General features: G+C 36.9%; 1 protein-coding gene across 3 annotated transcripts in view; it reads left to right on the forward strand.

Moving 5' to 3' along the window:
• The window catches only part of COL25A1 (collagen type XXV alpha 1 chain), a gene marked incomplete at its 3' end in the record, with an annotated part of 474748 nt that extends 458142 nt beyond the window's left edge, over nt 1–16606 (forward strand). The window contains exons 31-35 of one of the 3 annotated variants that reach the window (XM_082635417.1): nt 3077–3130; nt 5589–5642; nt 9731–9808; nt 11618–11656; nt 15888–16606. In XM_082635417.1, the coding sequence (XP_082491543.1) occupies nt 3077–3130; nt 5589–5642; nt 9731–9808; nt 11618–11656; nt 15888–15920 (258 nt within the window). Of the gene's footprint in view, nt 1–3076; nt 3131–4592; nt 4620–5588; nt 5661–9730; nt 9809–11617; nt 11657–15887 lie in introns of those variants that run through there. The other 2 variants (XM_082635415.1, XM_082635416.1) reach the window with 2 other exon arrangements.
• Nucleotides 16607–17054: the final 448 nt, after the last annotated feature.

Raw genomic sequence — 17054 nt, forward strand, 5'->3', positions numbered from 1 at the left:
TGACAGCTGAATTCAAATCAGCCACGGTATATTCATTTTGAAAACAAAATAAAGCTGTGTACTCAATCAGAGGAGGAAGAAGGGAGTAAGTATATCAAAATAATCTGTGGGGCTTCCCTGGTGGCGCAGTGGTTGAGAGTCCGCCTGCCGATGCAGGGGACGCAGGTTCGTGCCCCGGTCTGGGAGGATCCCACATGCCGCGGAGCGGCTGGGCCCGTGAGCCATGGCCACTGAGCCTGCACGTCCAGAGCCTGTGCTCCGCAAAGGGAGAGGCCACAGCAGTGAGAGGCCCGCGTACCGCAAAAAATAATAATAATAATAATAATCTGTGGAGATATTTCAAACCAGAGCTACTCTAATCCATTGAGTTTTTACGAATTAGACCAACTCCAGGTTACATGAACCTTCCTTCTAAATCTCCACCTCCCATTTACACACGCACACATGCACGCACACACATGCACACGCACGCGTGTGCATGCACACACACACACACACCATTACCAACAGCACCACCACCACTTAAAAAATCATAAATAACACTGACGGATCAAACTGAAAGAACTTTATTTTGAATTAGTGCTCTTTGGGTTGCCAAGCCCTTTTCGTTAAAAACAAGACCTCTAACTGTACGATAATAATGAGAGCTTCTTTTTATGGACATATTATTTGGCAACATATAATTTCATATTTTATAATCACACTTAATCTTCAGAAAAATTCTTGCAGAATATGTATTACTCTTCTTATTTTACAGCCAATGAAACACAGGCACAGAAAGGTTAAGAAAGTTACCCAAGGCCATGCAATCAGTCAGTGCCATAACTGGCATTCAAATTTAAATCTGTTTCATTTCAAAGCCTGGCCACTTTACTGAATGCAATTCCTGCTCTTTCAGTAATAAACATAAAGTAATAATGAGTAAAAGTGCAATAAGCTTTTATCATATTTATTCCCCCAAATCTCCCTATACTATATGTGCCTCTAAGTGACAGTGCTAATTAGCACCAACAAACCCTAAGTTTAAATTAAAGAAGAATGTTGAAAGTGACTTGAAATTTGCTCACATGGGAATTTGGAGTGTAGAGAAACACAGAATAATACTTGGATCTGCATGCACAGTTATCAGCTGAACTTGACATTTTACCCCTGGAAGAGATTTGCTACCATTAAACTTCTTCAGTGGTGTGATAAAAGAAGGTAACATTTTCTTTTGGCCCCTCACATAAACATCATCATTCTCCTGAAGTTTCCATGTTAAATACTGACAGTTTAATTTTGGAGATGGCAGCAGAAGAAAACACTACTTGAAATGCAGACATCTCTTTTTATTATCACAATTTCATATTCCTGGGGCCACCTCTAATTACACTTATTTTTTTATAAGCATTCAAGATGATCGTTTAACGAATCAACCAACAAAGGATTAATCTCCAAAATATATAAACAGCTCATGCAGCTCAGTATTAAAAAACCAAACAACCCAATCCAAAAATGGGCAGAAGACCTAAATAGACATTTCTCCAAAGAAGACATGCAGATGGCCAAGAAGCACATGAAAAGCTGCTCAGCATCACTAATTATCAGAGAAATGCAAATCAAAACTCCAGTGAGGTATCACCTCACACTGGTTAGAATGGGCATCATCAGAAAATGTACAAATAACAAATGCTGGAGTGGGTGTGGAGAAAAGGGAACCCTCTTGCACTGCTGGTGGGAATGTAAATACAGCCAGCCACTATGGAGAACAGTATAGAGGTTCCTTAAAAAACTAAAAATAGAATTACCATACGATCCAGCAATCCCGCTACTGGGCATATACCCAGAGAAAACCATAGTTCAAAAAGACACATGCACCCCAGTGTTCATTGCAGCACTATTTACAATAGCCAGGTCATGGAAGGAACCTAAATGCCCATCGACAGATGAATGGATAAAGAAGAAGTGGTACATATATACCATGGAATATTACTCAGCCATAAAAAGGAACGAAATTGGGTCATTTGTAGAGACGTGGATGGATCTAGAGACTGCCATACAGAGTGAAGTAAGTCAGAAAGAGAAAAACAAATATCGTATATTAATGCATATATGTGGAACCTAGAAAAATGGTACAGATGAACCAGTTTGCAGGGCAGAAATAGAGACACAGATGTAGAGAACAAACGTATGGACACCAAGGGGGGACAGTGGCGGGGGTGGTGGTGGTGTGATGAATTGGGCGATTGGGATTGACATATATACACTAATATGTATAAAATAGATAACTAATAAGAACATGCTGTATAATAAAATAATTTTTTTTAAAAAAAGATTATCGTTTAAGCCGAGACAAGCTCTGCTACTTACATAGGTACATGGAGAGAGAGTGATGAGGTAGTAAATTCCTACCTTATCAGGCATTGAGTAGAAAGCATAAAAGTTTTTAAACCCTCTTTTTCCAAAAGGAAGCAAAACATACGTGATTGTATTGATTTGACTTGATTCATGAATTCTGCAATTATTTACTGATGTGCCAGACACTATTATAAGCTGAGGACATGCAGTAGGAAAAAAAGCCAGGGCCCTGGCACCCTAATGTGCAGATTCTAGTGAGGGGCTCAGCAGAGAATAGACAAGTTACAACGTGGGTATGTCTCCTGGTGTATGAGCACCGTGAAGTAAAATACAGCTCAATTAAAGGCAGGGGCAGTCAAGGAGGAAGGGCTTGCTGAAGAGACATTTGGTAGGGGGAAAAAGAATTTTCTTATTACGTTTTTGAAAAAGTAGTAACTTAAAATAATTAGTAACAAATAAACATTTCACAGTAAGGCCAAAGAAACCCAAGCACCACACCCTTGTTATGCAAGTCCTTTTGCACCGCTAGGCAGATAGTCCTTCTTTCAAAGGTGATTCTGTAAAATATGCTAACATGGATTTCTTTTGCTGTATCACTGGCAGCGGCCCTGAAAGAGCCTGACTCTTTGGAATTTTGACAGAATGATACTTCAAATAGAGGCTTTAGCCACAGGCCATCAGGGAAAGTGTGTGAATATAGGTGTTTGTTTATGATTTGCACTTTCACCTTTCATTATAGGGTGAAAAAGGAGCTATGGGAGAGCCGGGACCCCGAGGGCCATATGGTCTTCCCGTGAGTTCTCTTGTCTCGCGATGGTGTTTCCCTTCAGCATGTACAGATGACCTGTCCTTGGCGTGGTTAACCCTCCCCTCGTGGGGAGACTAATCCCATTAGAGGAGCAAAGAACAATCCACTAATTCTCTTCAACGTCAATGTAACTGTGTACTTCAGAGATAGGTCATATTTGTGTCATATTCTTACAGTCACGTACAGACACCCACACACTTCACCAGATTGAGAGCATCAGAGGTTGTCCATGAGATGGACAGTGCTAACCTGAAAGGGGGCTTTTGACTGTCAGATAACCCCTCCCTGGGCCATCTGACAAGACTCATAATTGGCCCTTCCTTGGGAGGTCATTGTACCAGAAGTGGGTGTGGAAGCTTAATTTAAAAAACTCTCTTCAGACTTTATCTGTTCTCATATATCACTTACACAAACTGCTCTTGCTAATAAAAGGTATTTCTCAAATTGATGTTTACAAAGACTTTGATGTTTCTGACCTTTCTAAATAACTGTGATGACAAGTGATCTTCAGAACAGAGAAGGCTGATAGTGTTCTATCTTCTGAAAATTCTCAATTACACCCACTTCAAAATGAGGGCCTCGGGTTTGCTTCAGAATATCATCTTTGGGATAATCGTAAATGATTTGATGGGGTAAGGTAGGACTACAGTAGAAACATATACTGTTGTCTCAAGGTTTTTAACCCCTATGTATTTTCCACGTACCTTGTACTTTCTAGTTTTTATGAATTGAACTAATAAGCTCAAACCATGATTACTTGAGTGCTAAAAGAGATGCTGATTTTAAAATAGATTTCAAAATCTAACTGGTGGAATCAAAGCAACCTCTCAACAACTTTTGGGTGGATTTGTTGTGTGATTTTCAATGCCCTGAAAATCTGCTCCATAAGGCTGAATGGATCATCCTTGCACAGCAGTATTATATTCCTTCTATAATAGGGAATCATTAATTTACAGTTTTTAAGCTGTGATCTTCACACCTGCAATATTTATAGACAAGGTGTACATCTAGCCAAATTAAAATTGTATTTAACAATAAATAGTTTTCACATTCTTTACACACTTATGAGCTAACTACTAAGTTGTCAAACTAAAGTAGCATAGATTTGCTTATTCTGTGAGTGCTGGTGTGTTTTTAAATCAACTAAACAGTATTTTTGCTTTTGATTGATAACTTGAATACCAAGCATTAAACTTCAGCAAAATATCAGACTATTTAACCTGATATATAATAAAAACATTTTCATGACCCTTACCTGCATCATTAACAGTCACTTCACTTGATTTAGTGAAAGAAATTTGTGTTACTAATCAATAGAGAATCTTTTTCACATTTCTGAATTAGTTGTTTTTATACTAGTGTTGCATGTCCAGGCAGCCTTAAATAGAATAATAACCTATTCATGAAACTTAGGAACACTAATGTAGCTACTATGATTCTTTGGCAGGGGAAAGATGGAGAGCCTGGTCTTGATGTAAGTAATACCTACAATAAACATCATCCCATTATAATAGATGCTGATGGTCTCCATCATCAATAACAGCAAGAAGACTTCTAATTTTTTTCTGTGCACACAGTTATGCGTACAGAATATATTGCTGTGCGTGTAGGCAGCAATACGAAATAAACCACTAGGGTTGGCATGAGATAGACATAAAAGCAAAAAGCATAATTATCTAGTATGAAATTAATAACTGACAGTTGATAGAGGCACTTCAAAATACTTTCCCAAATTAGAGACACTCAACATGAGTGGTTAAATTACTTATTTTAAAATATGCATAAAATCGCAATATCTTTCACATGCTACCCTTAGGAAATGGTATGTTTATTCTCAAAGCTATTATGCAGTATTTTTCTTTTTAGCATAAAGCCTCTATATATCTTATAGTAACATAATTCTATAAAAATAGAGAATGTCAAAAGTCAATACCTTCTAAAATGATTACTGCTCATCCTGTATTATGTGAATAATAGCAGTAGCAAAAAGTAATAGTAGTTACTCTTTATTGGGCACCATTTGTGTGCAGACATCATTCTGGTATTTTATATATATCATCACATTTAATGCTCACACCAGCAGATGTGTAGTATTAATAGGTATTAACCTCGTTTTATGGTCAAAGGACTAAAATGGTGAGGTAAGTTGCCCACGGTCCTACAGATCAGAGAACTTGCCAGGATTCAAACTAGGATCCTGATATTCTCTCCACTATACATTTCTTTGGAGACAAAGCAAGAAACCTTTTGTTTACAGATACTTGGGATGTTAGGAAACTGTTATTTCTAAGTGCCACTTTACCCATCTAAGTTTTGAGATTTGAGGGCATGCCACGTTTCTTTATATTTGCGTTCAGAAACATGAATTCTTAAGGTTTTTTTTCAATATGGTGTTGCCACCGTTATACCAATAGATCTTTTTGGTTTGCTTTTTATCCTATAGGGTTTCCCTGGTCCACGAGGCGAGAAGGGTGATCTAGGAGAAAAGGGGGAAAAGGTGACCTCTCCAGCCTAGCATGTGCCTGTTTGATTTTTCTGCTTCTGTCTGCTTTGCTGTTCAACCTGTGCGATTCTTTCATACATCTAATCTTTCTCCATCCTGTGCTCCAAAAACACTCTGATGTCTGATCTGAGGAACCAGATCTTCACAGAGGAATAAAGAAAGCTACACTGCAAGAAATAAGGACACTGTTAGCACAGAAGAAAAGAATTATAATCCCCAGATATCTGGGCTACAATCTTTGGACTACCTGACACCAATTAATTGAAAGATGAAGTTTTCAGGGGTTTTTGAAAATGGGGGTGGGGGAGGCATTTATGACATTAAGTAAAATTAAATAGCACAAATCTACAACAGTCTTCTGGCAGAGCTCAGCTAACCCTGTAAATTCAGCATCTCATTCATCTTCACAACATTCCCAGTAGAGACAGAAGATATGTCCTGTATCTTGATTTTTTTTTTTTGATTGGAAAGTGGAAGGCAAGCAATATGCCCGATAAACCCAGTGAGTCCATTACGCAGGGACCAGGACTTGTTGCCTTCAGACGCTGTAGATATTTTTAAGTGAAGATATTGGTGTATTTTATGAGATTGATGTTTAGGTCCTATCTCAAGACCGTCAGCTCCAGGGAATAAGGAGCCAGTATCAAGCAAAATGGTTTTATGTCTGGAAGCAAAATGTGGATTATGGATTTTTTTAAACCACTTTTTTCTTCTTTAAAGAATAGTTTTTTTATATTGGACACAGCTGAAAAGGGGAAAAAATGTTTAAAACCTCAGCATCTCAATAGAATAATGAAAATCTTAAAGTGGCTGAAATGGTACCTTCATAATTCAGATTTAAACCAATTCTATTTCTCAGATTAATTTATGTCCTACTCTACTTACCACACTATTTTCAAAACCCTATAAATTCTCTTTGACAGTCAAGTTCATAGCTGTTGAAAAGCAAGGCCAAATGAGAGTTGCCAAAAAAAAAGGATATTAAGCCTGCTGTGTATTCTTTGGGCATTAAACATTACTTAGCTTCCCATTGCTAAGAAAGCTCATGTGAGTGGTTATATGAAAGCACCACCATCATCACTGTCAATATCGTCACATTTATTGAACACTTATTATGTTTTTCCAAGAGCCTTACATAAGAGAAGTCTTTTAATCCTCATAACAACACCCTAAGTTTGGTGCTATTATTGTCCCCATTTCATAGACAAGGAAACTGAGGCCTTAAAAAAAGTTCTTTCATTCTGAATTGTAAATTCTAACTGTAAAATATACAAGTTTTGAGATAAATTGTACATGCAGTCTTTTAGCCCAAGGTGTCTCTGTGTGCTTTCAAGGTTAGAGGCATTTATTTTATATTTACTGAATGGGTTGTATGAGTCAAAAACCTTATTCATTCAAAAGTGTGTCACCATTATGAAGATATTCATTCTAATGATCTTTTAAACAAAGAAGAAATTACTGGTATTATAACTTATGAAAACCTAAAGCTACAAATTTAATCCTCAGAATAATGTTAATCATCCATACAAAAATATTTCCATATTTCAGATTCCATAATTAGACATTTTATATTTAGGGAAATTAGATACAAATGTGAATACTTTTTGTATATCAGTCTTTGACATGGGAGACAAAAATTAACAAGAGCCCTTATGGGTTCATACCCACAAAGACAGAGAGTTACAAAACTATGCTGATTAATAATAACACTGACACATTATCCTCTGTAAAATAGTGTCTGTTTTCCATAAAGCTTGAGGTTCACTAGAATATTCCTGAAAAACGATTCCCAGAGCCTGTTAAAGTCAACATTCATATGACAACACTTTCCGTTGAGTGATTATTCTGAGTTGATTAACCAATCAAAAAATGAATTGAGTCCAAAATTAATAATACCCAACACATCTGGTGTCAGTCACACCTATGTGAAGAACAGTCCACTCCCTCCCAGTGAAGTTTAAATCAATTTTACGTCACAGCAACGATGTTACTTGCTGAGGAAGAATGTTGATTCATCCTGCGTGAGTGAGCAATTTACTCCCGAAAACTCCTCCCACCTTACTTCCTGTCACACCTGCTCTCATTTCATTTCACCCTGGCATCTCAGGTCTTTGTTTTTGATCATGATCAACTAAACCACACAGAAGTTCTCTCTTTCCCTGATAGTAGAGAAACCCAAATGGCTTTGATTCTGAGCCTTCTGATGCAATGTTTTTGGCACACAGGAGATAAATGTGGAGCTTTCACTCACACAGAAAGAATGCATTAATTTGAGTGCATATCTCATCGATATCTTTTATGTATATGTCTTTGAATATTCATGTTGTTTCGCTTCTGAACTTATTCAGACTTATTGTATCTGCCATCCTGATTGCAGAATGAATACGCTAATTTAAATATGTATTGCATAGTATTTTGTATTCTGTACTGCACCAGCTTCTTGTCTATAAATGTGCAGAGATATTTATGTTAATGTGAAACAGCTGAGGTGCATTCCTTACTTCTCCCCCTTTTGCCTCCTTTCCTTAATTCCTCCAACCCTATGATCCATGCAGATTTCCACAACCTTTACCTTGATTCCTAAATACTAATTTCCATGGCTACATTCCCACTATGTAATTATCCTGCCTACCTCATTTTTAGCATTAGCTCAACTGAATCCAAACTGCTTTTCCTCTCTTGAACAGAATTTTTTTTTTTTTTTTTTGGCTTTTGTTACCTTGTGAGCAAGCTGGAAACCCATTTACCATTGTGAACACCTGGCATGAGACCAACAACAGTGAATTAAAGGACATCTTTGAGTTTATAAACAAGTCTGTTTCTCCAAGTGGCATTGCTGAGAAATCTTAGCACTTTTAAAATTTGTTTATCTGACTTACTAAGGAAAGTATTTGCTTTTAGTTTCCTTAAAAAGAATGTTAAAAGAAAGAGTATATTTTTAACACACTGAATATGTTTAAATGAGAACTAACTACAAAAACTAATGTCAGAAAGTTGGATTCATTTCAAAAAGATAAAAGCTGCCAAGATTTTTTCCTTTTCCTCTGGCTCAATGTAGCTTTCATCTGTTATAGGATTAGAAAAAAAGCAAGCTGGCAGGTACTGAAAATTGGGTGAAGTCTCCATTATTCCTCTGAACTTCACTGCCACTGGCTGGATTCAATACAGTTGGTATCTGTCATCTTCACCAAAGCAGTGGCAGGAACACCTCATTCACAAGGACCACGGCACTGGGGTCTAAGTCAGCACTGATCCTCCTTTCTGATGTGTCAGCCTTCAAGTTCTTTCATCTTGTTGAATCTTTTTAATAAAATCCTGTACATCACTGCCCAGAATCCATTGCCACTCTGGAAGTCTGTTATTTTTCATAATATCATGCCTTACCTAGACCAGAAAACAGTGGTAAATGCCCTTCCAGACTTTTATTGGCTAAACCATCTTTTGAATCACCGTTGCTCCCCACCCCCCCAAAAAAATAAAACCTGTCTTATTTAAACCCTTGTATCCACAGGGGGAAAAGGGAAAGAAAGGCAAAAAGGGGCCTAAAGGGGAGAAAGGAGAACAGGGTGCTCCTGGATTAGATGCACCCTGCCCGTTGGTATGTCTGACTCATGCAACCCTCTCCAGATGTCACATGCGGAGGCGAAGCTGGGAGAGGAGCAAACTGGAGGGACCGCACCAGCGGGGGTTCTGATTGGCGTCTTTTAACGTAGACTTTAAGGTCCCAGAAACATCGATATCAGGTTGTCAGTGTGTTCCACTCCTTGTCTCTGGCCACCAGCTATGCCTGGTTTCTCAACACTCAAGTATTGATGTGCATCCGGGGCATGAATGCGGGATCGGGGGAGGAACCCGTGCTCCTCAGTCCTGCTCCGGAGAGCAGGTCCCCGTTCCCAGACAAGCCCTGGTTGTAGGACCACATCAAGCTCTGTTTTGTTTTGTCCAGCGTCATTGGATGGTACCTTTCCCTTCAGAGTTGCTCCTCTCCCAGCCTTTTGTTATTGTGGTTATTTCATTAGCAGAAATTGTGCTTAAGTGATTTCTTCTGTTTAGTAACATTATGAGTTAATCTTTACAAACAGGGATTCCGTGGCGTTAAGGGGGAAAAAGGGGAGCCAGGCCAGCCTGGCCTGGATGGGCTGGATGCCCCTTGCCAATTGGTACAGTATTTCTCTTTCCTACCACCCTGCATGCAATTCCTTTGTTTATTACATATTCATCTCTCTCAGTGTAAAGTGGTACTTCTGGAGCAAGCTTTACATGATAAACACACTACATGCATGTGCATGAATAGCTCCTTCAGTGACTCTGCAGAGTGAAAAGAAGAGCATGCACGCATTTCAATCAGTGACTGCAAATTAACCTCCTGACATTGTTCTCACAACTGACACGGCTGCCACATCTGTGTTCTGGGGAATGTCAATTTATCTAATAACCATTTCAAGATGGCATTAGAAGTGCATAAAAATCTTCTATGTAAAGGTACAACTAGGCTATAACTTTGGGTTTTACCCCTAAAGTTATCTTTTTTTTTTTCCTTAAAAGAAATAAAGGCATTTTTGCCTCTTTCACTAAATTTCTGTCAGGTGTAAATAAGACCAAACCTACATAGTTGAGCTTCTGTGGTCAAGACTTAACCAATTCAAAGGAATGCTGTTAAGAGACCGTAGGGGAGAAAACCAAACTTCTCTGAGCTTCTAAAGATAATAGTCTGCAGCCCAAGCCCTCTTCTGTGTCACATAACCTTTTCAGTTTAATGGTCCCTCCTTTTGAAACTCACTTTCCTAAAGTAGACAGATCTCCCCTACCTCCATTGGCATGTCAAAATCCTTATACTAAAATCTAAAATTTTACCGGGTGACCCTTCTCCTTGTACCAATCTGGCATTACCGATTTTTTTCCCAAATATCTTATAAAGTTATTTCAAGGTGTTTTTTTTTTACATTTAAAAAGAAAGTGTATGCAAATTTTCTGAGGTGTAAAGGAAAACTTTTTATGACTGTGTTGATGGTTATACTTGGTCTGCATGTTCTTATATTATTCTTAAATACTAAGCATGATTCTTTAAAGATAAATTTGTTTCTCAAGTCTTTTAAGAGATTGTATTATAGAAGAAAATTTTATTCAGTCAATAACTGCAATTAGAAAATGTCAATATGATATGCCCAGTCTTTTATTTTGTTTGCCTGGTATTGACAATAAATAATATTTTACAATCATTTTGTTGGGGGAAAACACAAGCATGCTTCATAATATTTCAACTCTTCCTGCCTTATTTATATCATTTGTATCTGAAGAGTGCTTATCCTTCTTTAAGTGAAAATAAATTTTGCGACATTTAAGAATCCCTTGTTTATTCAGAATTTGTTAATTGGCTTCTGAAGAATTTTAATTTAAAAATTGAGAAAGACTATGGATAACATTTTACTATAAAGATATAGACTGGCTGCTTCTCTTTTAATTCAATCAATTTAATGTTTTACTTTGAAAGATGCTCCATAGGAAGAGCTATAAACTTCAGATAGAAATGGTTCATCACTGATTACTCATCATTATCATGCATTCAACCATAGAACATAGTGACCAGGAAGAGAAGTTATTTCCATTTATTGAATAAAGATAATTATAAAATGTGTTTTAATGAAATTAAGAGAAATAGTACAGATTTATTATCTAAAGATATAACTAAGTAGACCACTAGGTTTTACAAATTATTATCCAAAGTTAAGTATAAATCTTTCTATATTTTATTTATTTGAAAAATGTGTACTCACTTTGGAAAACACTCGAATTTTCTTCCTTTTAACTGATGTTGGGTAATATCTTGAGAGTTGATTATTAGTAAAAGATACCTATGATAAAGCCACCTAACAGGTAGATAGTCATTTTTAAGCCTCTGTGCATATTAATTATGAAGTATGATCACTTTCGTGGAACCTGAGGAATTCTTATTCTTCTTTCTAAAATAGGGGCCAGATGGATTACCCATGCCTGGTTGTTGGCAAAAGGTAGGCTTTACAGAATTATTTCTAAAAGAAGCACTGTCCCTTTCTCTTTACCTGGCCTAGGCTTTTCCATTTAGAACAGACTTTTTGAATTTGACATTGCTGAAAGGTGTTTGGGTATTAAAAAGCAAAAGATCCCATCTCTAGAATATCTTTTAATGGTGTTTGCTGCTGATTTCTTCCTAAACTGATGAGTAAAAATAATTCCTGGCAAACACTGTAATTTGGAACCTTCCCTATTTAATCTTTTCTTCAGAATGGAAAGGGGCAGTGCATCTTGATAATGGTTTGCTTGTCTCAAACTCCTTTTCCTCCTACTGTTTAAAATTATTCTTAATTGTGATTCTTTTTCTGTTTATACTCAGTTACTTAGGCAAATATGCAAATAAATGGTAGAACCCTGTCAATATTAGTCACAAAGCTGAGAAGGCAGAAAATGTAAGCATAATTTTCTTTGATGATGTCTTGATTTATTTAGGAGAATCTGGTTATATTTACGTTGGTGTCCTTGATGATATCAGTTTGCTCTAGCCTCTATATGTGGCCACCCATAGCCACTGTGTATGTATTCAGCAGAGAAGGGAAATTATTCTTCATAGAGAACCTTTTTGTACAAAGGCTGTGTGATAAGCCCTTTCATATAGGCGACATCACTTTATTTAATCTTCATAATAACCCTATAGTGTATTATTATCGTGAATGATGCCAGTGAGGAAAGTAAAATTCAGAGAAGTTAAGTAACTTCCAAGGACAAAGAGCTAGTATGTAACAGAACTAGAAGTTGACAATGGAAAGCAATGGCAGAACTTTAAGGAGGGAAGAGATCTGTATGTGCTGTGCCTTTCAGAGAATACCCAACCTTTACCCAGTAACGGTGCGCACCTAATTATAAAGGACTGTGCATGTGCTACCTAAGGTTAAAGGAATTCTACTGATGTGAAAATGATCCAGAGGGAAATATACATACTCTTTCATCATTTTGAAATTTTTTTCACTAACACCTGTGGCTTCTTTGTTCATTTTTGATAGGCTTTGCTTCATTGGCAAACTACAGCAAAACTATGTAGGATTGCAAAAAGATGAGGAGAGACTTATTTTCCTCTCATCTCATCAACTCCGTTTGTGAGGAGATCCTGTGAAACTCACTCTCTTGCTTAACTACTTTCACCCCACTTGGTGAGGGAAAGAAAATCCTTCTCTCCCAGTAGCGTCATTTATTTAGTAGCTTCCCATACTCCACTTTCAGCCTGTCAGATCATTAGCTCCATCACAGCTGAGGTCAAGTGGTTCTTGGGAAGATGAGGCTATCATCATATTCTTCTTCACCTGAGAAAACTATCCTTTTACCATCATAACCCCTGTTCTCAGAATTTTTAATACCTTCTTGAGCCGGAATTACCATTTGCTCTTTAACCTTTGCCCTGTAATCTAATACTATAATGATTTTTTAATCCAGTCATTGGCACACTTTACATGGAGAGAGATGTGAAAGGCTTGCTTTATCCACCCTCTGACACTACTCAGCACTTGGGTTCACGTCATTTTTGGCCGCTTCTAAATCACTTCCTTTTTTTGTGAAGGCATAAAAATAAGGGCAGCAAGCAAAGCATTCATCATCTTTTTGGTTCATAAAATGGCCAAACCTAGCAATACGAGCTAATATGAGTAGCTCAGAAAATCAGAAATTTCCCTTTGAAGTACTTATTTTTCCGCAGAATATACACTATGCTCTACATAAGATTAAGGCTGTCTTAAATCCAGCCTCTTTTTATATAAAGACTAATGCACAACGTTGTAAATCAACTATACTTCAATAAAATTTTTTAAATGGTAAAAAAAAGAATCATAACTCAATGATAAAGCTTCAGTATTGCTTACCACACTCCCCAACACAATCAAATGCAAACAATAGTGATTATTCTCCCCCAACACCCCCTTCCCCCCAAAAAGAAGAAAGAAACAATTAGAAAAATGAAATGTTCTATTGAATATAATCTCTTATGTGGTCAACTTAGCTATCTCAAATACACTGTTGGTCAAATCAAATTAATTTTTAAATGATATTTGTAAAAGAAAGCCAGTAGATTACTCAGTCCTGTTTTAGTGGACCACTTTTTTTAACATTATGTTTAGTAGTCTCTAGAGCACAGTGGTAAATGTTTGACTGAAAATTCAGATTGTAGCCACAGTAGAAATCACTGTGAACAAGTCCTGTTAGTCATACTACTCTCAATAATAGTTTTTCCATGTAAACTATTTGATCTTTGTTTAAATTACTTTTCTTTCTAGATATAGCTCAGTTTTCTAAATTTTGAAGAATAATGATATACTAATTCACATTGTAATTTGTACAGTGAGTAAATGGCAGAATTTATGGTTAAGAAAATACTTACAAGCTATTAAATTTATCATCTGTCCTTATCCAGAGATTAAAAACTATTTATTAGGAAAAATACATATGGCCTTCATATTTTTTAATGTTTCATGAAATTTCATTTTTCCAGATAGGGCTGACAGGTTTGCAACAGAATCTTCCTAAACTAAGGTGACAGGTTTTTTAAATTAAGTTTTAAAGTCTGGGGGGAAAAATCTTTAAAATTCTGGAGATTATTTACAGAACATTGGTTTCTCAAAAAAACGCATCTGTTTGAAATTTGAGATAAGTGGGAGCTTGGAGAAAGGAATATTTCCTGTAGACACATTCTCTGGCCTTGGCATAACATGTGTAACATTGAGTGAACTTCATTTCTAAAGATCAGAAAGTACCCAGCCTCTTAAGCACACTTAATATAGCATCTATTTTTACTGGAAAGAGAAAAGCAAATATTTTTAATTATTGAACTGAAAGATGACTCTGAGGACGAGTCACCATTGTGGTGGGGAGATGAAGAGATCTTTATCATTCTCCTTCTCTGGACATTCTACTTTTCTCGCTGATTTTTCTTTGAGTAAAAGTGAAGATTGTCGCCAACATCTGCTCTATAAGTTATACCTCAGAGACCATTGTTCCTCTGTTCTCTCAGACTTAACTTCAGTTCTAGGAAAACCTTAGTAATTATGGCTGCTCAGAACAAGGAACCTGACATTTCCAGATCCTTAGATCACAATAGAACCTATAACACAGCTTGAAGACCTGACAGCAGAGAGGTCTGCCCTGCATGCCCCTCACAGCAGGGCAGGACCAGATAAAGGAAAGGGGAAACCAGAACCCAAAGAGAGTAGAGTGTTATAGTTGGGCATTGATGAAGTAAACAATGCCACTGAGGTCAGAATCCTCAACATTTTCCACAGTTGTGTTTTAATGCTTGGAGAAGATTACATAAGCCATATATAGGACATGTTTTTAATTATGGCACATCTGTGATAAAATCTCAATTTTCTGCTTTCCCAGAATAGTTACTGAGACAAACACTTCCCACAGATTTCTCAGTGGCAAAACAAAATGTGGGTTGAACCTAGGATAAAAATTTTGATGAATTTTAGAAAAGTAATGTATAGGACATATCAATTGGCTCATTGATTTTTTTTAAAAAACCCTCTATTCAGGGTTCTACCAGTTTTCTTAAAATAAATGTTAATTTGGAATTTTTATCCTAAACTACTAATTCTATACATTTGTCTTTTTTGTTGTTTGTTTTTCTGCAGTGATGAATCTAACCTTCCGAGCATGAAGTTGTGTATATAATGGTCCACTTTTTATATTTATAGTTGAAAATTGGATTGCAGATTTTACAAGTCTGAGATATGTTTACATATAGCTGCTTCTTCCTGTTTGCAGTAGTACACATATCCATTTTTTCTTCCCTTACATCTGAAATTGAGCAATATGTGAAACCAGTGAGAAGCCTGCAAAAAATATAGATCAGTATCTCTTTATCTTATGTGAAGATATGTATTTATATGGACATAGTGATAGAGATTGATTGTTCTTGCTATTTTCTTACTCTGGGGCTTGTTAATTGCATGGACAAAAAGTGCCATGAGATAGTTTACATGAAATTGTGACCAAATATGAACTCGAAGCTATGAAAATGTACTATACTGACTGATTTTAGAGTTTATCGTCACATCCCTACTCACCTTTGCTATTCATGTCCACACCACTCATTGAAACTGACTAAAAAAGCATGATGGTGTGTGCCAAGCCTGCTTGCTGTGCAAACTCAGATGCTAGCATGCTGCATTATGAGTCCTTTGATCACATCTGAACTTTTATTTCTTTTGTCATCTCAAGGGGGTTACACCATGGCTCATTGCCAAAAAGTGATAAGGTGGCGGAGAGCATACACACACAAATGGTCTTGTATTTTGAAAGGAGTTGCGGTCCCAACTGCAGATCTTCAGCTTCCACTATTGTGGGCTCACGTGACCTCTTTGGTTGAAATGTCCAGGGACTGAGCTGGTTGCTGACACTAGTTTTCCTTGGGCTGCCCTTGGCAGTGAAGACGAAGAGAAAGGATTGGTTCAGCCTCCTGCGCTGTCTCTCATGTGACCAAGTAAGAAAGAGGTTTACAAAGGCAGGCACCCAGAATAGAGGACTTTTTTTTTTTTAATAAACTGAATTCCAGCAAGTGTTAACATGGATGCTTTTGGAAAATGACAGAAGCATACTGCACTTGTTTTGGGCAGGAGATTCTTGGAATGGCAGCCCCTGTTCCTGAGGACAAATGGTGTGTACATCTCACCAAAGCTCAGGTTGCTGAAGATACAACACGTCCCAAGAAGGGGTTGGCTGAAATAACCTTTCCTGAGGATGTAGGAGAGCTCGTCCTACAATCTCTACTGAAGCTGATGGGAGCTTCCCTTCCTTCCAAGATCCAACCCATGTTAAACATTTTCTACAAACTTCTAGAAAAAGAAAGATATTTTCCATTCTTTTTAATATTTTTTCTTTTTTCTTTTAGTCCCAGGAATATTCAGGAAAGATTTGTTTTCCAGCTTTTGTCACATTTATTTTGAACAGTTTTTTAAAGGAAAGTCTTCGAATCCTAATAAGTTGGTACCATTTGCTAACTTCTCTCCTGTTCTGAATAATTGAAGAGAATATAACAGAAGCTCCATTTTCAGTTCAGTCATTGTAAAGCATCAAAGTTAAACAATTTTTCAGTACTTTTTGACTTGTTTTTGTATGATGAATATAACATATATAGTGATTATCAGTTAAGATAAAGTCAAGATTTGGTCACAGTTGATTGTATCAACTCATTTCTATTTCTTGTAGTTCTATTTAGTTCTAAGTTGTGTCTATATTTAGATTTCTTTATCTTTTTTACATTTCTCAATGTTTGTCTTATGCACAGACCAAATCTGAGATCTCAGAAAGCTGTGAAATATAGTTGCCATAAAGAGTATTTTTCAACTACTTGCTCAAAAGTTACCTAACTGTATTAGACTGAGCATT

The sequence above is a fragment of the Mesoplodon mirus genome (genome assembly GCF_964341445.2).
Source record: "Mesoplodon mirus genome assembly, chromosome: 2".
Taxonomy (NCBI): domain Eukaryota; kingdom Metazoa; phylum Chordata; class Mammalia; order Artiodactyla; family Ziphiidae; genus Mesoplodon; species Mesoplodon mirus.